General features: G+C 42.1%; 1 protein-coding gene across 7 annotated transcripts in view; it reads right to left on the bottom strand.

Annotated features, from left to right (window-relative positions):
- LOC123503556 (disks large 1 tumor suppressor protein-like) overlaps positions 1 to 25,135 on the bottom strand; it is a 610,283-nt gene that overhangs the window by 265,984 nt on the left and 319,164 nt on the right. For 6 of the 7 annotated variants that reach the window (XM_045253417.1, XM_045253421.1, XM_045253416.1 and 3 more), the window contains exons 2-3: positions 20,466 to 20,605; positions 12,968 to 13,033 (exon numbers count right to left, since the gene is read on the bottom strand). In XM_045253417.1, the coding sequence (XP_045109352.1) occupies positions 12,968 to 13,033; positions 20,466 to 20,605 (206 nt within the window). Of the gene's footprint in view, positions 1 to 7,186; positions 8,953 to 12,967; positions 13,034 to 20,465; positions 20,606 to 25,135 lie in introns of those variants that run through there. The other variant, XM_045253422.1, reaches the window with a different exon arrangement.

The following is a 25,135-nucleotide window of genomic DNA, read 5'->3' as shown; positions in this document are numbered from 1 at the left end:
ATAGCAGAGGAGACTGACGTAAGTGGTGTTCAGTGGTAGATGACACGGAAAAATTAAAGTGGAAGTGAGGAATAGAAATAGTGACAGAGGTGTTGCAGTGGTGCTGGTGACATAAATGGTGTGGTGGTGTTGAAGGACGGGGTAGTGTGTGGCGAAGGCGGATTAGTCCAGCAGTGGGGAAGATGTGGGACGGCTGTTACATGGCAGTGTATAGCGGTATAGATGAGTGGGTGGTAGAATGGTGGCGGTATTCTGATGGGGTGATGGTATGAGTGGTGGTAGTGTTGTGGTGGCAACAGGGTGGTGGTCCGAGGTGGTGATGGTGTTAGAGGAAGCAAAGGTCTCCAGTGGTCGCTTCTTGAGGGCACGGATCGATGAGGCCCATAGACAACACTCATCCAGAGGGAACATTGTGTGTTGGACTCCGTAACCCCGCGCGGCTCCGGCCTGAGCTTCACTGACTGGGAGGCGAGCACATCCTGTACCGCAGCTACCACTACCAATGGGATTATGTATTTTGTAAACACAACGCTGTAACTGACTATACGTTGGCGGTAACTTATCAAAGGTATATCCAACGTCCCTTTTCAACACAAAGATGGTATAGTATGTTAACAAACACACCCTGGCGCTAAGGTTATTATGACAAGTTACATTCAAAAGCGACATGAGTAATAAATGTGTGAGATATGATAAATTTACGCTATATTGACGCATGCAGGAAATGAGAAATGCAAGACACAGTGCAATGAAGGAACGGATGGTTTATGCTGACCACTTTCTATAAGAGGAAAAAAATAGCTGTTCTTTATAAGCTACACTGACAGAAAAGAGCGAAATGCGTCTCCTCGCGCTTTGTGAAGAGAGCAGTAGGAGATAGGAAGGAAGGCTGGAAGGGAAGAAGATATGAAAAAAAAGTTATATCTCCGTCAGAATAGGGTCTCTATGGAAACAAACTCTTATAGGAAAGGAAAAAAAATGTCCTCTGGGAATTTTTCTTTCAGCGCAGCATTACGTTTACATCACAACACCTGCTACATCCCATACGCACACACTGCTACAAGTCTCCACCGTCTCTATACACAGACATTTCTTTTCTCTCCTACTGCAAGCTGAGCCAAGAACGAGGGTGATAGGTGTACTCTGGCAGGTATGTTTTATAAAAGGAGTGCCATGTATAACTGACAGCTTCTTGCAGCTTCCTTGATTTCCTTGTTTTACTGCCTTTCACATTTTTCACTTTATCTTATCTTTTATCTTTTCTTTTCCTACTTATATTCCATTCTTTCATTGCTTTTTTTCCCCCTTGCATTAATAATTTGTCCATATCATCACAAGTAGTTGAGCTCTAAACAAACATTTAATTCTATCGATACACAAAAGTGGCATCGTTCAATGTACCTTATATCTTTTTATTTATCTATTATTTTTTCCCCTTGTCAATGTTAGGCAACTTGGTCTCTTGCTCAGAGTCTTGCCGCCTGACATCAGGAAACTGCGACTTGGATTTCCTCCGGGATGTGTAAGTCGTTTTATTGCTCCGAAGAGTCTCATTTACTTCTTCGCCCAATTCCAGTAGACCTTTGTAATTGTACGGAGGAGGAGCCCACGCTGACTGGTAAGGTAACTGTTAGCCACTTGAGTGTACCTACGTACTGCTGCTGACATCCGTGTGTGCTCCGTGTAACTTGTCACCTCCGATAGACTTTCTCACACAATTATGCGAAAGAAAAGGAAAAAAAAAAAAGTTCACTCATAATATCTTCAGCGTAAGTTTTCTTCACCGCTCTTTAATCTTTAACTATACTTGAAAAGGTGTCCAGTACAAGAGTCTCATGTTAGCTGGAGCACGAGTATCTATAAGTATGTTTATTACCAAACAGACTATATTATGAACGCTTATGTGCAAGCAATCCCTAGCTACACAGACACAAATATACGCCTCAAACATCATTCATATTCATATTATTGCTACATAAGAACGAGGCAGCGAGGCGGGAATTTTGTTCTACACTCGTAAGGCGACAACCATCGTGAACCATGTCTTCTATTGCGAGTCTCCAGTCAAGAGCAACACGTGAGGCGAAGCAACACGAAGGCTCTTGGGTACAAATCTAAAAAAATAAAGACTCTTACAAATAACCTCTTTTACACGATCATTATCAGTACGATTCTCCTTCTATCACATCCGTTTTTCTTTCGCTGTACGTCTCAACATCTCACCTATACTCTTAATTCTCCGTTTTAACAGATCTTTTAATCACCTTCCTCTGAGAACATCCATCCAAGTATGTACACATATCTTCTACAGCAAAAAAAATTCCCTTTCTATCTCTCCCATATTTTTTTCCTTTACCATATCCCATTTTTTCCTCCCAAACTTTGTTCTCGCTTCACTGATCCTCCCATATCTTCCTTTAATAGTTTTCTTTATCAGCACTCCCTGCATACTTTGAGCCCCTTCCCTCCCTCTCCCCACACCACTAACCACGCTGGTACCGCGGCCCATCTGCCAAGACGAGGTGCCAAGTTGGGATGACTGGCTGGCTGGCACCCTTCGTCCTGCGTTCCCTTGTGTGGTTCACTTCATTATGGTGGGGGTGGGAGGAGGGGAGGACTGTGTGTAGAGGTGATGGGGGGATGCAATAGAGAGAGAGAGAGAGAGAGAGAGAGAGAGAGAGAGAGAGAGAGAGAGAGAGAGAGAGAGAGAGAGAGAGAGAGAGAGAGAGAGAGAGAGAGAGAGAGAGAGAGAGAAACTTGTAACATATGAAGACGTAATTATAAACATGAAATCGATTTCCATTTAATATCTGTCTCTGTCTGTCTTTTTGTCTTTTTCTCTGTCTTTTTATCTCTCTCTCTCTCTCTCTCTCTCTCTCTCTCTCTCTCTCTCTCTCTCTCTCTCTCTTTCTCTCTCTGATGTCTTCAACACTGCTATAATCATCTAACAGTCAACTAAGCAGCGACGAGATGCAAGCAGCTTTTTTCTTACGGTCACGGCTTAAATGCGCTGCGACAAGCTATGAAATAACTACAATGCTCTTAATTTCGCACCGTGCAGCTCGTTGACAACAAAAAGAACACTGATCAAAGCACGAAAAGATAAAAGGTTGGCGTCCTGAAAAATGCGTACATATATAACTGCAATAATTAGATGGGGGACTTCGCAGCTTTACACTCTGAAATGTAGTTTGGTGGGGAAGCTTCAAAGAGGCTGATATGGTGTACTATTACGGTGAGGACTCAAGTTTTTCTACTCAAGCCGCGATGTACTGTTTGCCGACCGTCCTGTGACACAAAATTGAATATAACACCAGCCTGACTTCTCTTTCGGTTGTCGCGAGTGATATAGTGACAATTGATAGATAGACAGTAGCTATAATTTCGGGCTGGAAGTGATGAAAAAATTTGAGAAGGAAAAGATAAGATGGAGGGATCGAGGATGACAATCAGGAAGTGAAAATAAATGGCAAACAGCAACACATCCAAAAATTGTAACAAGGAAACGTACCCAATGGTCTGATACTCTAGTTATGAGGTCAAGTATGGTTAGTATTCAGGTGTCTATTCAAACTGGGCACGGTATGAGGCACAGCGGGTTCACAAACAACACGTACACTCCCTTGGTGATAATCGGTTATATCGCCCTAACTCCACACAGCACAAAGAACTATAAACAACGATATACTGTAAATTCACCGCGTGAGGAAGAATAGCAATACCGGGTACGAGGGAGCGGCTCAGACAAATATATCTACATGGGGAGAGAAACTTGAAATCCTGCAATATAGAGAAAGAGGGATTTAAATGGAATAAAAAAAATACGAAGGGGGGATTTTAATGGAATAGAAAAATATAAAACTTACAATATACACATTCCACGAAGTGATACGAAAACAGACCACGGAATGGCGTCGCTATGGTGATGAGCTGACCTGGATGTGAAAAGGTAACGGGATGATGTGTGGAAGAAGTCTTGGAGATGGAGCTGGAGCGTCCCTCTCATCCTAGCTCTGCATGTTTTATTCCAATCGTTACTACGCAATTCTTTCATCTAAATTTAAAGAAGCACTGTATCGATATGTGAATCTCTTAATATATGGCAGAAATATCATACACTAATATTAATACCAGCTTTTTGAGTGTCTGTGCTGTGAGGCATTACCAAACTCATATCGACTCCCAAATGAAAAAAGTTTTAATGTGTTTAAGACTGACATGCAGTGTCCGGCTCGGCTAGAGTAATGCATTAATTGAATTACCTTCTCTGTCTATGGCTACGTAAGATAAATATTGACGTCATTCCGTGGATACATAATAAAATACGGCACACCTAACAGTAAGTAAAATTAGTTAAGAGAAAAGGTGAAACTTGAGAGTGACTTTTAAGACTAAAGTTTCGCATCATGTCAAGTGGTTCTGAGTTCTCAAATTGCAAAACTCAAAAAAAAGTATCGAATCCAGCAGACCAACTCCCAGGCACTGAACTGATTTCTCCTTCACCTTTACACACACACACACACACACACACACACACACACACACACACACACACACACACACACACACACACACACACACACACACACACACACACACACACACACACACACACACACACATTTCTTTTATGAGAGATTTATCCTGGAATTTATAAAAGCTTGTAAGTGAAATCAAATCCTCAAAAACATCACGAATGGCAACACGGACATTTTTAAAAATTCTTTTCACAATTTTCTGATAATTTCTTTTTTTCTTTTGTTTCTTATAAAATCACTGCGTACTGCACGAGACAGTCCTTCCTTGCGCTGATAAGTATTCATCGTTTTTCATGAAGAGCTTAAATACAAGTAGGATACAGATGCCGTGAAAAGAAGCCCGAATTTTCGGTGTATATAAAGAAGAAGCAACAATGAGGCACGGCACGTTCTGGGGATACAAGCTGGATTCTCTACGAAACATCAAACGATCGACTCCACTCTTCAAACTTCACCTCCTCTCGTTCCTTGAGGATACAAAGGATCGCCGGGTAATCTTTGGTTTGTTGCTTCTGACCGCAAAACAGAGCACCAATTCCACTAGATTCTGGCGTACGTGTTTTGCAGGCTTCGTTCAAGGGAAAATAAATAGACTTTTTACTACTTCTAAGTTATCAGCAGATCCTAATGTTTTTGATAATCTTTTTCTGACATCTTCGGTGGTAGACTGCGCTACGCCTCAAACCGCCAACAGGTAGTTTGAGGCAAGGAAGATTCGATCAGATTATGCATTGAATTGTTCTTCTATTTAGAATCTACAAAGAAAAATCACCCTTTCTTCGTTTTTTCCCTTCAGTTTTACTCAACGTCATACAAGGTCAATACAGCATCTCTTGCCATCTTCCCCATCGTTATTTATATTATCGTCATTTTTCTCTCATTAACCTATCTTTATTTTTAACTCAGAAACTCTCTACCTACTTAAAATTTTCGTCCATTCCGTAAACTGAACGTCTGAAAGAAGAATAACTAAACCTCAGAAACTAAACTAACCAACTTTTCTATTCATTCTATTCTTCGTATACTTTCGGGGCGCCATGTTGAGTTTTTCCTCTTATTGATGTGTCCGTGTTCAGACTCCTTAGCATATGAAAAGAAAATGCAAAGTAGTTTAGATTTCAGAAAAAAAAAAGAATAAAGACGAATGAGGCAAAAAAAAAAAAAAAAAAAAAAAAAAAAAAAGAAACCCTTCCATACTTCCTTTTCTTTTCCTATACAAAACCAAACAATACTCACATTCCTCCTTGAAGCAATGGTTACGTCAGACATACCTGTGGGAAGACAGAAAAAGCAGCATTAGTTCCACTCACCACAAACAAGACATACATACATTTCAGTACCCAGCTTTTGTCTCTTGTAGGTCAATATATGTGCTTTCCTTCCCTTCTCTTCCTTTCTATCATTCAATTGGGTTAGTTAGGCAGTACAGTCTGGAGATAGATAACTGTAGGGAGTCTGAGGCACGGAATTTCAAGGTAGTAATAGGACAGTGTCTATATTTGAATTGAATTGCTAGGTATGAAGAGAGTGGGTGGTTCGAGAGAAGAGAGAAGAGAGAGAGAGAGAGAGAGAGAGAGAGAGAGAGAGAGAGAGAGAGAGAGAGAGAGAGAGAGAGAGAGAGAGAGAGAGAGAGAGAGAGAGAGAGATACCCTGAACATTTCTCCCTTTTAAATCTACCATCCGTCTATTTACTCATGAACGACTGATTTAATGTTTGCCTGTTTCAGTTAGTCAGTCTTTATTTCCAGAAGGTTTCATAAATAAATATTCTTCTAAGTGTAATTAATATACCCCGGGTCATGATAATGGTAACACAATTAATTAGTGGACGTATGGTGACTGGTCTGTGAGAGTGAAAGTACCACTCAGCTTAATGAAATGGTAATGAAGAGTATGGGCGTCTCTCCGGGTAACGTAGAGTGTCAAGGCCAAATGCTGCCTGACTCACAACGGTGGCTGTGTCTGAGGGAGGTTATTTCAATGACATTTATCTCCTAAGACATTTATCCTTCTAATTTGAGTAATATATTCTACATTTCTTTTGCAACTAGTAACTTGTGGGTCTTTTTTCTCTTTTGCCGGTGTATCTCTTACTTTAAACACACACACACACACACACACACACACACACACACACACACACACACACACACACACACACACACACACACACACACACACACACCGAGGACGTTCTGACCACTCTGAGTCTACCCAAGCTGTCTGCCAGATACCGAGAGGCCCCGGAGAAACTAAGGAGCGGGCTGCTGCGTCACCCACGCCAACGCCACCTGCTCCCCGTGAAGCACCTCGCCCAGTCGGTGCCACAAGCCATCACAACAAGATCATGTCCTTGAGGGCACCACGCATGGACCGGTACCCCCACAGTGCGATCCCCATCATGGTGCGAGCGATAAACCATTAGGCTAACGAACTAATCATAAGCTTCCCCGCCATCTCCCTCATGTATATTTTCAGTATGTATGAACTGTAATTCGAATAAACCGTATATTATTATTGTTATTAACATTAGCATCATTATTATTACACACACACACACACACACACACACACACACACACACACACACACACACACACACACATATCGCGAGATAACAAGTAACGACTATAGTAATAAGATCTCACCTTGACGCGACGAGAAAATTTCAAGCCGAATTTTTTGATCTGGTTAAAGCTTTTGGGATACACTTGGAAGGTCTGGCGGGCCACCTTGCCTCGCCGGGTGCTGGAGTACTTGGCGTTCCTGATGACCCTTTCGGAAGCTGGAGGCGGCGAGGTGGGCAGCGATGAGATGGAATGAATGGAGCCATTTAAGGAGATGATGGAGTTCCTTCCTCTTCGTCCCGTTGGCGGCGGTGGCTTCGGCTCTCCCGGCTGTGGCTTGACGTGCTCCAGCCAGTCACGGGGCGGCTCTGGCACATCATCCTCGGCATCAAGGGAGTTCAGAAAGTCATCCTCTTCTAGATCTTTTATTACCATGTCCTGGGCCCTATCCAAAAACTGGACGCCCTTCCAGTAATCCTCTGTCTGAGCGGCCACGTTCATGTTATCGTTTCCTTCTGTGTCACTCTTGTTGTCGTCTTTACTGTACAACCTCTGCAGCAGGTTGAGGCTTCTCCACGTTTCGTCGATGGACCCACGCGGCTTCGACATAGAAGACTTGTCTCTCATGTTGATGCCTTCCATGCTGCTGTACAAGTCCTTGATCTTGCTGATAAAGGCGGTGCTCTTGGGACTGGATTCCTCTGACTCTTTCACTATCTTTTTCTTCTCTTTCCCGTCGGTCGCCAGGTCATCTCTGCTACTGTACAGGCCCTTGACTTTGTTGAAAATCCTCTCCCCTAAACTTTCTTTCATCGGCGATGTTTTGACTTCTGACTGACCTTTATACGGTGAAGCTTCGAGGTTTTGGAGGCTGGTTGAGGTTCGTGCTACTACGGGTTTCAGCCTGGTCAGGGAAATGTTGCTGCTGCTGCTTGGCAAGGTTTCATGCCCGGCAGCTTCCGCACTCTTCCTCAGGCTGTCGTTCAGGTCATGTGGAGACTCGATGTAAAAATCCTTCTTGAATTGTCTTCTGATGGAACTTCGAATGTTTCTAAAATCTAGTGAAAACGAGGGTCGCAGGTTGCCACCACCCTTGTCCACTCCCGCCACCTCCATCTTGCCTCCCTGTCCCTTGCCTCACACCAAACACGAGGCAACTTGTGATTATGGAAAGGTTCTGCTTCAATACTCTTAACAAAATTAGATTGCAAAGTAAGCTTGATTTTATTCAGAACCTCACAGGATTATTTCATCTACTATTTTGAAATTAGAAGTGTTTGTTCATTCGCGTCCCAGTCAATAATAGTTGACACTTTATTTTTTTTCTTTCTTTCCTCTAAAACTCTCAAAATTGTTCGTGTCTCACAAGAATATTGAAGCGAAAGATCATTTATAAGGGATATTATAATTTTAGCGTCATATCATTAAGTTGGACTTAGTGTCTGAAGTTATTTTTTTCATATAATCACAACACACTCTTATTTTATTTTACCAATCTCGCCGAATCATGTGACGATCCTATTTTTACGTTTAGTTATAAGATTTCTCTTTTGTCATGTGCTTTACTGGCTACAGATTTTCTAGGAGCAAGTAGAAAGCCAAGCCTTCTGTGTATATGTGATGGATAAAGTTTCAGAATAGATCAGTGACATAATGCAAACACTTATTAAAATGATTAAAAATAATACTATTAGCGAACCGTAATTGAATCAGAGTGTTTTGTCAGCTAGAAGTGCGTCTTAAAATTACAACACCATTCACTCACGCTTCCAGCCACAAACTTCTTAACCTCTGAAGTAAAATATATCCGGCGAGGGACACATCGCCAACTCCTTCAGGTTTCCAATCCCAATAAAGTAATCACACCAGAATACCACATTCAAGTACAAGACCACACTGATCACGACCACCACAGTACACACCACCACCCACAGACACATAACACGCACTGCACCACACCAGGTCAGTACTGAGAGATCTTGTCGCAACACCACAACATCGTAGGCAGGATTAAGAACCCCACACCCTCCACCTCCCTTCCTACGGTCCACTTCTACATGCCTCCATCCACCAGACGAGCACCAAAAAAGAACAGAAATGAAGAAACTAGTTGGAGAGTTGCTAAAGTGAACACTGGTTGAAAGTAATAGGAATTTTTGTTCGCTCTTTGCCTTGAGTCAATGTTGCTTGATATGTGACAGAAGGCAATATGTAAGTTAGGGAAACAGAGCATTGGCACCTGGATACACGTGACTAATCCTCAGTTCTACACCCTTCCTCACCTCTCACCTCCCCCCACCCCACCGAACACCCACTGTACGAAGCCATGCAGGTGCTCAGCTCGCCCCCCACGCTTCACTCGCAAACCTCCACCACACACACACACACACACACACACACACACACACACACACACACACACACACACACAAAAAAAAAAAAAAAAAAAAAAAGTAGCACCTGCATGTTATTCTTGGCTTCAACACAATACATGGTGTTTGTATTCGAACAGATTCCCGTAAAAATAACAAAAAACAAACAATTCTTAGATACATTCATTAAACTATTTCCACAAAACCACAAACCATACTGAACCACACTGAATCACAGCAATACACCGACTTAGTACTAACTTCCTCGTATACAACAATCATCAATTTGAAAAGATATAATTCAAACCACAAACCACAAGAAACTCCCCCTACATCAGTCAGACAATAAAGAACTCCCACAGAATGCACCGGCAATAATATATGCACTTATCTACGAGTGTCAGGTAATGCAACGTTCTAGGTGATGAAAATGTCACTCGGTCTTACTCTTTTATAGGCCATCACTGGGGGAGTAAAGGGAGTCTGAGGCGATGACACGACGAGACAATGCGACAAGGAGGCAATTGAGGATGGCGTGAAGAGGATCGTTGGGGTACGAGAGAGAGAGAGAGAGAGAGAGAGAGAGAGAGAGAGAGAGAGAGAGAGAGAGAGAGAGAGAGAGAGAGAGAGAGAGAGAGAGAGAGAGAGAGAGAGAGAGAGAGAGAGAGAGAGAGAGAGAGAGAGAGAGAGAGACTGTAAAAAAAACAAACGCACTGAGACAGATAAGCAGACAAAGAGCCAGACAGCCAGCCATACAGAAGAGAAGCAAAGGATCATTCGTGAATAAGAAAATACTCATATATCAGAGAGGATGGGAATAGTGAAAGGATAAAACAAAAGCTAATACCACAGTGCAGATCCGCCTTCGTGCCAATAAATTCTTCCTCTAATCAGATGCAAGGAGAAGAATAATGAAGAGGAAACATACGAGGGGAGGAGGTGAAGATAGGAACGTGAAAAATGACCCGTGTAAGTGAGGCAGGGAGAGAACATTAATAATACCGAGGTGAAAGCAAGAGGGAGGCAAAGGAGGGAAGGGGTGGACGAAACCCGAGAAAAGCAGGGAATGTTAGGCTTCCTGAATCTTTGCTAGTTGTTGTCATGATGATGATAGTAATATAAATAATGATAACGTTAAAACAATGAATAAATAAATAATGTAGACCAGCTATTTAGTATTTGGCGAGGATAATATTTGTTATACAGTAGTAATACATCACACACACACACACACACACACACACACACACACACACACACACACACACACACACACACACACACACACACACACACACACACACACACACACACACGAGTCCAGTTTGAGATACCACGTTTTGGTTAGGTGAAGCATATTCATTATAGTGGTCGTCCATCCCTTTGCACCACACTCCATGCAGAACAGAGGAATCAGAACCCCTCGGCTTAGCTTCGTCCCTATTACGTGCTGGGTGAGCGGGGCTTTAATCTGGCGGGAAAAATAGAGTGCCAGATATTCGTTTTCTGAATAGTGCGAGCTAACAACTGCACTCTTTGGTCATAAATGTTGATACTTTTACAAATAATGATAAAATATACCAGTTTGACTATCATCCTTCGATTTTCCTTCTTAATAGTCAGTGAACGATACTATTTTCTCATCCAGCACTCTTTGGTCATAAATTTCAATATTTTTACTAATACAGATAATGATAAAATATACCACATTATTTTTCTTATCCAGAATTCGTTGGTTATAGTTTTTAATACTTTTACTAATACAAAGAAAGATAAAATATACCAGATTACCTATTACTTTTCGATTTTCCTTCTTAACCCCGTCAATATTGGAACACATTTTTACTTTGTGATTTGTGTGCGATAAGACCATTTTATTTACATTAGGATGCGTCTATGGAGTTCAGAAGATTAATCGCAGCAGTCTTCACTATCTTAATCCCCCACATTAGTTTCTGAAGCTGTATAAAATCACCAAATAGTAAGCAGAATGAGTATGGAAACGCGTCAAGGGCTTAATATTCAGTGAACGCTACTCTGTTTTCTCATCCTGTTGTCAAAGTAAGCGGATACATTATAGGGTGGGTTTCAGATTCATTCCCTCGCTATTGATTTTGAGTTACGTAACGTGCATCAAAGTGTGTTGAGAGATGCGTGTGTGAGACAAACAATGGGACAGCAGGGCAGCTTCCACATCAAAGCAAGTGTGGCTGGCCGTTTGTTGGACATAATTGTGGCGATAACGTGCGTCCCACTCGCAATGGGGCCTACTCGGGGACTAGCATCGGTAAGGGCCTTTTCATTTATTCGTTTTTATCCCCCTTGGCCAGATTTCCCCGCTTACATGAAGGAAAAAACAAAGCGTGCAAAGAACAGCAACGTTAATCCCGGTGAAAGAAAATAGTATGTGGGTTATTCATTTATATATGGATCGAGTTCACTTCCTGTGTATGAAGTGGTAAGCAGTAAATAAAGTTCTCATCCAGGCTTTCACTGCATCTTTTGCTCAATGGGTTGCCCTTTTCATTCACATTTATCTGTCTCCGTTCGTCTGTTTGTATAAAAAAAAGTCTTAGTGGAATTTATGAAGATGTAATAGCAGAATAGTTGACAAATTAATATATTCTGAAAATAAGGTGGATGTAATGTACGTACATATATTCATATTCTTGCAAACTTTCCCTAACGTATAGATGATTAAGCCTACGGACCTAGTGTGCCATGTTTCACTTTAAGTCTATTAGTAGTATGCGAAGGTGGGATATCCTAAATATTTTGAAAACAGAAAATGTGACGGCGGTGCTTGCTGAGAGAGCCTTGTAGCTCTTTATAACAACCTTTTATTCCTGCTATGAAATAAAATGATTAAAAGGAGAATAATCCGTCTATTTAGAAGAATTTTGTCTTTTCTTCAGTTTGTCTGTCACTCTTTCCCTCCCTGCAAGTTTTAAAGCACTCCTCGTCACAATCCCTTTTTCATACCCGTCCATCAAAGTGACTGGAAAGATATAAATCAAAGAATTTTACTCAATAGATCGTAAAATAATAGTAATAAAAAGAGAGAGTAGTAGATTTAGCAATGTTTCCCGGCGATTCTACGGCTATACTTGCATTACATTCAGACGGGGAAAGGAACACCAAGATGCCTCGAAATTCCTACCTTACCACTACCGCTCACGAACGTACTTCTTCCAAGGGTGAGAGTTTTCCTTACAAGATAATTTTTCAGTCTATTTTTACCTTAGCGTCAAGTCTCCTATTTTTAGACACCTCTTCACTCCTCACTTTTGCCTCCTATTTTTAGATCCCTCCTCACTCTTCACCTTTGTAACTTATCTCTTTATTCTCTCTCTCTCTCTCTCTCTCTCTCTCTCTCTCTCTCTCTCTCTCGGGTGGTGGTTTTCACGTGAATCATTTATTTGACATGATTTGATCTCTACAAGACATAATGCAGCTTCACCGCCGTCAGTGTTGCGGGGGAGAGACTCACCTCAAACACAGGCGAAGGCTCCGGCGTGGGCAGATCAGGAACATCGCTCACTTCCAACTCGATTTCCTGCGGGGATAGAAGTGAAGTAAGTTAACCTCCTCCATAAACACAGTCAGGTTACAGAAACTGGCATTAGGCTGAGGAAACGCGAGACACATAAGTGGCAGTGGTTGTTTTGCCTCCATCAGTGTGAAGTTAGAGAGCACAACTAGCCAATCTTTATGTTCCTAACTGACTGGCGACCTGATGCTCTGCTTTAAAATGACCCCGTGACTGACTGCCTTTCTAAAGAGGAACTGAACTTCTGTCTAGCCAGAGTGACGTGTTGGCGGGACGCATAAGCCTCTAATCAACTAATGTCCACTCATCCTCACCAAAACATGAGGGAATGTGAGTTGCAGTGAGTGTGTGTGTGTGTGTGTGTGTGTGTGTGTGTGTGTGTGTGTGTGTGTGTGTGTGTGTGTGTGTGTGTGTGTGTGTGTGAGAGAGAGAGAGAGAGAGAGAGAGAGAGAGAGAGAGAGAGAGAGAGAGAGAGAGAGAGAGAGAGAGAGAGAGAGAGAGAGAGAGAGAGAGAGAGAGAGAGAGAGAGAGAGAGAGAGAGAGAGAGAGAGAGAGAGAGAGGAGAGTTAGGGGAGATAACACGAGAGCCATTAGTCTGTCAGGAGGGTTTCTCTTTATCACTTTATAACTATTACAAGTGATACAAGTGAACTGTTTGTTGGGAAGGCAAAGAGTATATTGTTGTATCGTCTGCTCAACTTTCCTGGGTAAAATTTTATACCATACTATTTTTATAATTGAGTAAGGAAACAAATATCTGATTACTGTTCCCGCCCTAAGAAGAAGAAGAAAAAAAAAAGCTCTTCCCTACAGTATGATTTACAACATTGATCGTTCCAAAAATAGGTATATACTTCTTCAAGGACAAACACACATGGTGGATATTTATTTATTTCCTTCGAACATCGCTTCTTACGAGGATGAGAAATATAAAAGCTGCCGCTACGATAGTATTACTTAGTCACCCCTTCCTTACTCGTGCTCTCCCTTCACTGAGATCGATAGAGAAAACCAGCGTTTTAGGGGAGGCCTTTCCAAAGAAGATATGTGCATTTTTTTTACAGGAACGGTTACTCTAGTCATATTATTGATAACAATGATACCAGAATAAAGATGATGAGTAATGCAGTAAACTCGTCCAAACTGAACCCATGAACCGGCTTCTTTCCTGATTAGGGATGATTCGCGATACAACTGACAATTGTAAGAAGCAGTAGTGATTCACAAACCAAGTGAGTAGCAAGCAAAACAGTTTCACTATCATTCTGACTGTATCTACAGAGAGAGAGAGAGAGAGAGAGAGAGAGAGAGAGAGAGAGAGAGAGAGAGAGAGAGACCCTTTTAAGTCTCTCTCTCTCTCTCTTTCTGTGTGTGTGTGTGTAATTCACCTCAGTCGTCTGCTGGTCACCCAGCCAGTCTACCCCATTACGGAGCGAACTCAGAGCTCATAGACCGATCTTCGGGTAGGACTGAGACCACAAAACACTCCACACACCGGGAAAGCGAGACCACAACCCCTCGAGTTACACCCCGTACCTATTTACTGCTAGGTGAACAGGGGCCAGACATTAAGAGGCTTGCCCATTTGCCTCGCCGCTTCCCGGGACTCGAGCCCGGCCCTCTCGATTGTGAGTCGAGCGTGCTAAACCACTTTACTACGCGGCGTGTGTGTGTGTGTGTGTGTGTGTGTGTGTGTGTGTGTGTGTGTGTGTGTGTGTGTGTGTGTGTGTGTGTGTGTGTGTGTGTGTGTGTAATAATAACAATATTCATTTCATTAATCAAAGTAATGCATATCAACTTTCATACATGCTACATCTTAAATACACATAAACGCCAGGAAACTATCTTACACAAAGACACTACTGCTGCCTGATCAAGCCGCCGCATGCATTTTCCAGGAGTCTGTTTCTCAGTGTGGTCAGGAACTACACTGCCAAGACGTTCGCCCAAGGACTTCTGACCTACTACAGGAATCACACAAGAGACATCCAGTGTGTGTGTGTGTGTGTGTGTGTGTGTGTGTGTGTGTGTGTGTGTGTGTGTGTGTGTGTGTGTGTGTGTGTGTGTGTGTGTGTAGTGCCAACAAAGCCAGAATATTCCAGAAGCTCATGAGAGTCGTACAGCAAACATAATTCCCCCTTCACACAATACATGGTCCAGACACTCCCCAGGGCATGACCGCTGAGCACACTGTCTGCTGCCCCGCGCACCACACCATCGAAATAATCCTGTTTCCGGGTGAAGTGTATCACTGCAGTGTTTTCACCAACACTTTCTTTCCCGCAGTAATTACATCCGCAATACACGAGAGAGAGAGAGAGAGAGAGAGAGAGAGAGAGAGAGAGAGAGAGAGAGAGAGAGAGAGAGAGAGAGAGAGAGAGAGAGAGAGAGAGAGAGAGAGAGAGAGAGAGAGAGAGAGAGAGAGAGAGAGAGAGAGAGAGAGAGAGAGAGAGAGAGAGAGAGAGAGCTGTAATCCAATAAATGCAAAGATGAATAGGAGGATACTGAACATGAAAAGAAAGGTTGCCACACAAAGAATGTTTGTTGTTGTTGTTGTTGTTGTTGCCTCTGACAATGCCCTGGCGTTCTCTTGGTGCCTGTTGTCGAGAGGAAAGTTTGGCTGGCTTTGCGGCGAGTGAAGTTTCCGCAGACGGTAGCAGTCGATGCAATTTCATGTGCCGATGCTGTTGGTTTTCTCTCGTGTCGGAGCGGCAGTATTGCAGCAACCCTGCCTTCTCTAGGAGGTCGTCTGGAACTCTCGCTCAGACAGAGAGTTAGTAGAGAAGTTGCGGTATGTGATAAATTGACTTGGGAAGGCAAAGCAAGGCAAGTTGGGACTGTGGTACAAGACACACACGCCCACGGATCAGGTGAGGTAAGCGCAGCCGGATAGCGAGGACGACTGAGGGAGGATTGAGTTACAGTCTCTGAGTAAAATAAAGACGAGGGAGAGAAAAGCCTTGCAGAACCGACACTAAAAGGAAGAGAAGCAGCGTAGAGATGAAAATAATTGCGCCTGAATACACACCGAACCACTGCACACACACACAAACACACAGTAACATAGTCTCTGTCTAACCAGTGGGCTTGATTCTGCACGTTCAGGAGCACGAGTCTCCTACTTCACTGCCACTGATTTGAAATCCAACTGTGCCTTCAATCATCAGTTTCGCAATATGAGACTGTAATGAATGTCATCTTTAAACAAAATTTCCCTGACTGGACAATGATCGGTTCCAAGCATCATTATCCCTTCCTAGTTGCCATACGGGTTAATAAGGCGGGTTAATGAGGCACCACGGCACAGAGGTAAACCTGTTACAAGGGCTTCCAAATGCGACACTTGTTCCCTTCCGTCTGGTCGCTAAGAGGAATAGATTCGCGACGGAGCTCGTCATTACTGTGCTGTTGACAGGATTGATAACAGCTAGCCGTGCTTCATTATCGATAATATCTCTTTGGAGTGAAGTGTGGCGGAGGCGACGAGACGTGGTAGCTTGTTACCAGATTATAAAGGAAAATAGGATCGGAGAGTTTCGTTATTTTTCTCGTCTGCATGTATAAACTTCTTCATTTTTCATTTCTGAGGATTTCTTTTTAAAATCCAATGCACATTTTATTTTCTGATATGTTATGTATCACTGCTTATCTTCATATTAATAGTTTTGCTCGTTATTCTCTCAACCTTCTTCCAGCATTGGATTTTTTTTGCAATTTCACTATCTTCATCATCTTCATCACCATCATCATCATCATCATCATCTTCCTAATTTTTTTTCCCTTTGTGTCGTAATAAGTGTTACCTACATGCTTTTACCTTTATTGTTTTTTTCAACCCTTTTCACATTGAACGAACATTTGCGGGGGAAAGATTCTATCTAAAATGAGGTCACGTAATTCCTTATGAGAATAAAAAGAATTTGAACCAGGCTGTTTGAAAATTCCTTTATGTTTATTTGTCTTATGAATAAGTATGGGCGCATGCACAGTAAAGGTGAACAACACATATTATCGATATATATATATATATATATATATATATATATATATATATATATATATATATATATATATATATATATATATTCTATCTGATTCCACAATGCTCTCCAGTCCTTTTCACAGCAAACATACAATTATGATGAATGTGTTTTACTGTATAATTTGCAGTTATCGGGAAGAAATGTTTTGTGTTGTCGGTCACATAAAAAATCTGATCATTTGCTTTTAGTGCTACAACAAAAGAATCACGTGGCATCCTTTGTCATATTGTATTTTCTGGCTCGGTGAGACGAATGGACGCATGGAAACTTTGTATACAACTTCCACTAAGGCCATCAAGATGCTTTAACAATGACAGGACACATTAAAGGCAATTACTAGTGATTTGCAGTTTGGTCGGATGCACCACATGTAGCTATCTATGCTGTTCATTAACGATGTCTGTATGTGAGTATCCAACCCTACAAAGAGCCAATAACCTCACATTGTTGTAGTAGTTCATTACTCACGGATACACACAATAATCTTCTAAATTGGCCTCATTTACGGACAGAGTAATTATTTTATGTCTGGTCACTAAAAAAACCCATTTATCAAGTGCTGGCCCAGTTTTTTGACCCAGGAGTAGAAAGGTAACGTGACTGCCAAATGACAAATTCCAATTTACGCAACACAGTGTGGCAAATGTTTCATGTCTCGTTACCAAAACATCATATAATGAAGAGCCGCTTTTAATTTCAGCGCCTAAGGTCTCAAAAGTGCAAGAGAACTTTTCTTTACTTCCATTTCATTAAAAAAAGTGTCACGTTAATGACAAAGTGAAGTCAGCAGAATGTTCTTGTTCCCAGGAACAAGAGTATTATAATTTGAAACGAAGGCACAGCAGAAAGGCATCGTCTGTTTCTAATGAAGTGACTGCCTCTGGTGTCTAAATGGTAATCTAGAAGTCTAGAACGTGTTGTATTTGTTTGATGAAGCATTTCCTGAACAGAAAGGAAAGAATACTGTTCTGGAATATGACATGACGACTTGTATCGAAACTTGACGCGCTGATCTACATCGATCTACGGCAGCGAACAAACACACTTTCTGATTATGGCACGTTGTCATGTCGCTCTCATGATAACCAAAGGACGTGATATGACTACGTCTACTCTCTCAGGCAGGAGCTGCATCACCTCCTGTGGAAAATATTTTATGAATATTCATAGTGTGTAGACGTGGCGTCAACGAGATGGCGGCAGGTGTCGTGTGCACAGAAGCCTTTCATCCTGATATCAGCCTCTCACCTCTCACACTGGCGGCCTCTCATCTTCCTTATCTCACCGAAACGCACTTCTCGCGCATCCACACCAGCCGCCTTTCATATTGCATATTTTCTGACAGGGTGAGAAGCGGGTGAGGAGGTGCGAGGATGGCGTGTCCTTGCTAATGCCTTACGAGGACTTGAAACAACATTCTTTATTCTTTAGTATACGCACTGCTGTTCTCCCTGCCAACATGGTAGTTAGACAGGTCGCCACATTCCTGTAGCTATATAATGCATTTTTTCTTGCATTTCTTAAAGCTAACATTTTCAAGGTACTGATAAGCGAGGCCGAGATCTGTGTGAAATCAGTGACGAGCGTGTCGAGGGTGCAATTTTGGAAGATAGCTAAGAGAAGAGGATAACCAAGTAATATCTTCAAGGCTTCCACACTACCGTCCTGGAAGACACTAAATATTACAAAGCCTGCTAACTGAGACAACACATATTTCAAAAGAAGGAAAAGTTTTCGTTGTCCTGTCCCCTTGTTTATTTGGGGAGTTCCAAGGTGTTCTCAGCGGAACATACTCATAATGTACAAGATAATGGCAGAAACTCTTGGCGATATGAAAATGTGCGTGTGTGTGTGTAAGTGTGTGTTAAGAAAAGAGAGAGAGAGAGAGAGAGAGAGAGAGAGAGAGAGAGAGAGAGAGAGAGAGAGAGAGAGAGAGAGAGAGAGAGAGAGAGAGAGAGAGAGAGAGAGAGAGAGAGAGAGAGAGAGTTATTTCGTTGCTGCCTCTTCCCACGTACATATGCACGCGTGAATTCACTCCAGCAGCGGTGCGCAATCTGAGTTTTGTCTTTGGGATCGAATAGAAGTGAAGCCTCACGTTGAAAGTGCGCGGCAGCAAAGTGAGTATTGAGAGCCTCGCAAAGCTTCCACTGAACGATTTGACAAGCAAGGAACACTGAACGAGAAAAGAAGGGAGAAATGGAGGATTTTCCGCTGATTACCTCATAGAATTTTACATCATCCTCTACACTGCATATTGCCGTAAGCAGATGTTCCGGTGCTATTCTTACATGAGCTGTGTCCGTGCACTGTCCAATCTTGTTTATTCGGCCGACTCAAGACTGGCAGGTGGAATTTCAGGTGAGTTTTACCTTCACTATCTGACTTTCCTCTTAAGGCTTCCTTCTTCATTTGTTAGTTGATATTAGTTAATGTGAAGGAACGTGTGTGTGTGTGTGTGTGTGTGTGTGTGTGTGTGTGTGTGTGTGTGTGTGTGTGTGTGTGTGTGTGTGTGTGTGTGTGTGTGTGTGTGTGTGTGTGTGTGTGTGTGTGTGTAATTCACTTCCTCGGTCGTCTGCTGGTCACCCAGCCAGTCTTCCCCATTACGAAGCGAGCTCAGAGCTCGTAGACCGATCTTCGGGTATGACTGAGACCACATCAACACACTCCACACACCAGGAAAGCGAGGCCACAATCCCTCGACTTACATCCCGTACCTATTTACTGCTAGGTGAACAGGGGCCACACATTGAGAGGTTTGCCCATTTGCCTCACCGCTTACCGAAACTCGAACCCAACTCTCTCGATTGTGAATCGAGCGTGCTAACCACCACACTACGCGGTGTGTGTGTGTGTGTGTGTGTGTGTGTGTGTGTGTGTGTGTGTGTGTGTGTGTGTGTGTGTGTGTGTGTGTGTGTGTGTGTGTGTGTGTGTGATCGTTAAATAATAATTGTGTATTAAAATATTGGAAGCAAAGACTTATATCTAACCCATAACTGGAAGAGGAGGAGGAGGAGGAGGAGGAGGAGGAGGAGGAGGAGGAGGAGGAGGAGGAGGAGGAGGAGGAGGAGGAGGAGGAGGAGGAGGAAAAGGAGAAGGAGAAGGAGAAGGAGAAGGAGAAGGAGAAGGAGAAAGAGAAGGAGAAGGATAAGGAGATGGAAGAGGAGGAGACATGATAACTGTCACTTCTACTTTATACATGTAATCAGGAATCTGAAAACATATACATAATCATCCCTCGTTATCATCCACATGCGAAATCAATTAATTAGCAACCAATAGATTTACTTGCCCTTCCTTTGCTACTAACTTGAAATGACAACCATAATTTCTTTCCATAACTTAAAGGAAAGAAAAAAAAAACACAAACAAAAGTAGAGAATATAGGAAAAACTTACATCTTTCTGGCAAGGAACGTGTGGAGACATGGGGCCGCTGGTAGTCTCCCATTTGGTGGCTATCTGCAGGGTCTCAGCTGTCTTCTGCTGCACGCTCTTGGTGTCGTCGAGAAGCGTGACCTCGTAAAACTCTTGGATGTCTGGAAGAAAAGGAAAGAAAAAAGCCATCAGGATATCCGTCATATTTTCCAGAAAAGAGGATCGACGAAAGGATTCACTCTCTCTCTCTCTCTCTCTCTCTCTCTCTCTCTCTGTGTGTGTGTGTGTGTGTGTGTGTGTGTGTTTGCATGCACGTGCCATCATATTCATTCCCCTCTCGAGATCTCCCCTGTCACTGATCTCTCCATCTCTCCCTTGAAAAAGAGAAATATTTTGTCTCTTTTCTGGAGCTTTCATCTTTATTCGCTATCCGCTTCTCGGCGCAAAGAGTTGCCTTGTCTTCCTCTTGTCATAACTTTCCACTCTGGCCTTATGCTCCTTTCAAGAACGCAAAACTTTGACAGGAAGCACGAGTAGCACATATGGGTACACGTTATATCCACCCATTTTTTACTCGAGAGAGAGAGAGAGAGAGAGAGAGAGAGAGAGAGAGAGAGAGAGAGAGAGAGAGAGAGAGAGAGAGAGAGAGAGAGAGAGAGAGAGAGAGAGAGAGAGAGAATACTTCCTTGGTTGTGAAATGTGTCTTTATACAATGGAGATGTTAAGAAATCCACAAAGGGCAATGGCGAGGTCAACGGTGGAGTGATGAGATGGCTTTCCGGTCTGTCTCTCTGTTCATATGTCCGTCTGTGTGTCTGTCTATCACATTCCCGCACTGCTTACCTGCATTTACCTAATTAACTCTGAATTACCAAGGGAGGTACGGAGGCCTGATAAACCGTGCAAAACACTTTAAATGCCTTTTGTGTAATTTGAACGAGAGGAAATGAAACCGATGAAGAGAGAGAGAGAGAGAGAGAGAGAGAGAGAGAGAGAGAGAGAGAGAGAGAGAGAGAGAGAGAGAGAGAGAGAGAGAGAGAGAGAGAGAGAGAGAGAGAGAGAGTAAGGTAAGTAAAAACAAAAACAAGAGTAGCATGGTGGTGGTGGTGGTGGTAGTGTTGTTGTTGTTGTTGTTGTTGTTGTTGGTGGTGGTGGTGGTGATGATGATAGTGGTAGTGATGGTGATAGTGGTAGTTATGGTGGTGGTAGTGATGGTGATAGTGATAGTTATGGTGGTGGTAGTGATGGTGTTGAGCGCAGGCTTCACCATGTCACCACACACCCAGCCATCACTAAGCAGAATGGTAGCACTATGTACATTTTCATTTCTGTCTGTGCGCTGGTCACTGCACTTAACTCAATGGTTTTCCAGGTCAGGACCCTTCATACCGGCATTCGAGGTTCTCGGAACACAAGCTTTCATTCAGTATAAGCTGGAAAACTAAGACCTCTATTGTGAAGTGAATCAATATTGCAAAGTGAATATTCAAATATATGTCAATAGAATATCGTGGGATCGGGTTCGAATCCCACCATGTACCGCCTTGAAACTAGCCATTTGTCGAGTGGTTTAAAGTTACCTACATGTGACCATGATACCCAGGTTCTAGGTGGTTACACCAAAGATGCGCTTGGGTGGTGATATACGTCCTAATATGGTTACCACTATAAATGAAATTGCCTGCGCCACTAATGGGTGGAAGCAGAACAGCGCTTCCCATACATACTCTTCAAGTAAACCTCCAGGCGCTATAGGCCATGACATAAAAAAAAGGTAAAATGTTTTTGTTCAATGTATTTTGGTATCTTAAATAGAATGATTCTTGAACTACTGAAATAAAGTTGTTGATGACTGGAATACACTCAAAATCAGGTTGTTAGTGCTGAATTAATAGAGATATCTGAAATAAGATTGGATAAACTACTTGATGAGGATTTTCATTTAATGTTATGAACAGCACCTGCAGGTATACTTGAAGAGCATGAATGGGAAGCGCTGTCCAACTTCCACCCATCTGCGGCGCAAGCAATTTCATTTATAGTGGTACCCATATTAGGGCTCATATCACCTACCCAAGCGCATCTTTGGTGTAAGGCAATCACACCTCCACCAAAAATCTGGGAATCACGGTGGCATGTAGGTAACTTTAAACCACTCGACAAATGATAAAATTTCAAGGCGGCACGTGGTGGGATTCAAACCTATGCATGGGTGTCTGTCCGATCCCACGCTCACCACCTTATCCACATCAGTAGTTATTTTTCATGCATGGCCTGATGGTTTCTAGCAACTTCACATATTTTCTAATGTTCTGAAATACAATGTTTGAATGAGTTAAATGAGACAACATTAAAACACTAATCTTATAAGAAAGTAAAACGAAACTTGAAATATTTGACCCTAATTATCCTATCTTCTTCAGGAGAGGATTATATTGCCAAGCTATATAGTGAAAGCATTTATTAAAGTCACGTTTGCATTGAGGTTTTGAAAATACCTATTAATTTATAATCGATAAATGCTACACTCACACACACACACACACACACACACACACACACACACACACACACACACACACACACACACACACACATCATGCTAATTGATTTTTCCATATTTTCCCATAAATGAAAATAAAAACTTACATTAACATTTGGGATCACAGAGCAACATGTGGGATGCCATGTGGAAGGTAGTGATCATATGCAGAAAAAATCCATACATTATAAAAAAAATTCTATTCAAATTGGGAGTTTTATAGTCAGCTTTCTTCTCCTTTCTGACATACCAAAAAGTTTAAAAATGGAGTTCGCTTCTCTCTCTCTCTCTCTCTCTCTCTCTCTCTCTGTGTGTGTGTGTGTGTGTGTGTGTGTGTGTGTGTGTGTGTGTGTGTGTGTGTGTGTGTGTGTGTGTGTGTGTGTGTGTGTGTGTGTGTGTGTGTGTGTCAGTAGCAAAGAAAATAAAATAAAACTCATCTCCCACTTTTTCGACAAAACCTTCAGCGCAGTACTATGCAAAATCTGTACATGCAAATGAGACAACGGTGATAGGGACCGCTGACCTTTTAGTTAAGGTCAGAGGTCATGAATCGGCGCCATATAAAACTTTTCAATTGATCATCTGCATTTGGGTGAACATTTTTTAATAGGTAGTGAATGTTTTTGTTTCGTTCGATGCTTTACCACATAATAGGTTGATCACAAGCACAAACAAGCGATCCTAATCAAAAAGGGAGATAAAAATGATACGAACTTAGTCAGCAAACACTTATATCTCATTCGTTTTTCCTTCACACAAATTTGCTAAACATGCCAAAAATGTTTCTCGAGTTTGGCAAATGCAAAAAATATCACGAGGAAAGGAGGAAAATAATGCGTTATTGTATCTGGCAATTACGATCTCATTACAGCTGCAAAAATGTACTTGTGGTCTGAAACATTTATTTTCAGAGGCACGTACGAGTTTCTTGGGCAATGCGTAAGAAGACAAATTCCTCGTCTCGTCATATAAAGAACCCATTAATAATCAAGATGTTTGTGAGAAAACGAAAAACAAAATATAAAACAAAACGAGAAAGAGGACGAGCAGAACGAAAATCAGGAGGAAAAGGAAAATGCGGAAGTAAAGAAGGCAGAAAGAGGAGGAGGAGGAGGAGGAGGAGATCTTTGAAATCTGAGATAAGTAATTATTTCTCTCTCTCTCTCTCTCTCTCTCTCTCTCTCTCTCTCTCTCTCTCTCTCTCTCACACACACACACACACACACACACACACAGACACACACACACACACAAAAAAAAAAAAAAAAAAAAACTTCGTTAGTTGCCCAATAATATTTCTCCACTGAAGTACAATAATCATAACGAATCATATCACATAACTTTAATTAAAGCACCAAAATATTACTGCTCGGGAATGTCACTACTGCTCACGGTGATTAGTACAACATACAACAAATATTGAGGCAGAGAGAAGTAGAGAAACACATCAACCTGCGAACCTTTTTCCCGATATTAGCGAAACGTAGACACGAGGGGACGTGGACAGGAATGGAGGGACGAGGGTTTGCTGGGGAAGGATAAAGGATTCAGAGCCGAGGATTGAGAACTGATGGGAAATGAGTGAGAATTCCAAGGAGAGGATTGGGAACTGACAGGGGAAGACTGAGGGCTTAGATGAGGAGCGAGGGATGAAACAACACCTGAGTTTATTACTGAGGATTAAAAACCAAGTGGAAGCGAGGACAGCCTGGAGGCGATATTCTAAATGCTACACTTGCACTTTTACAGGAATTTCTGAAACCTTTAAAGTAGTGACGAAAATTTGTAGCCGTTTAAAAGACACGAATATTTTATGAAGAGTTTAAACTTCTCTAAAAACTTTGTCGTCTTTTCTGATGATATGTCAAGATACTCAGGGTCGATACGAGAAGACCAGTCCAACCTAGCGACTAATTCTTGTTGTCCTCTCCCAGACCGGGGATTCGAGACTGTTCCTACATCCCATTGTTGTCCTGATTACCTTTCCTTTCAACCAGTTAACTAGTAGGTATCTCCTTTGGCCTTACAGGGAAGAGAAAAAAATAAAGGAAAAAAAAAGCAAGATAGAATAATTTGAAGTAACGAATCAAAATGAGAACTGAAAATGAATGAACAACATGCTACACAACATAATATTTTTTAAAAACTC

The sequence above is a fragment of the Portunus trituberculatus genome, chromosome 14 (genome assembly GCF_017591435.1).
Source record: "Portunus trituberculatus isolate SZX2019 chromosome 14, ASM1759143v1, whole genome shotgun sequence".
NCBI classification, from domain to species: domain Eukaryota; kingdom Metazoa; phylum Arthropoda; class Malacostraca; order Decapoda; family Portunidae; genus Portunus; species Portunus trituberculatus.
The sequence above is the reverse complement of the archived record's forward strand: the minus strand, read 5'-3'. Positions and strand labels throughout refer to the sequence as shown.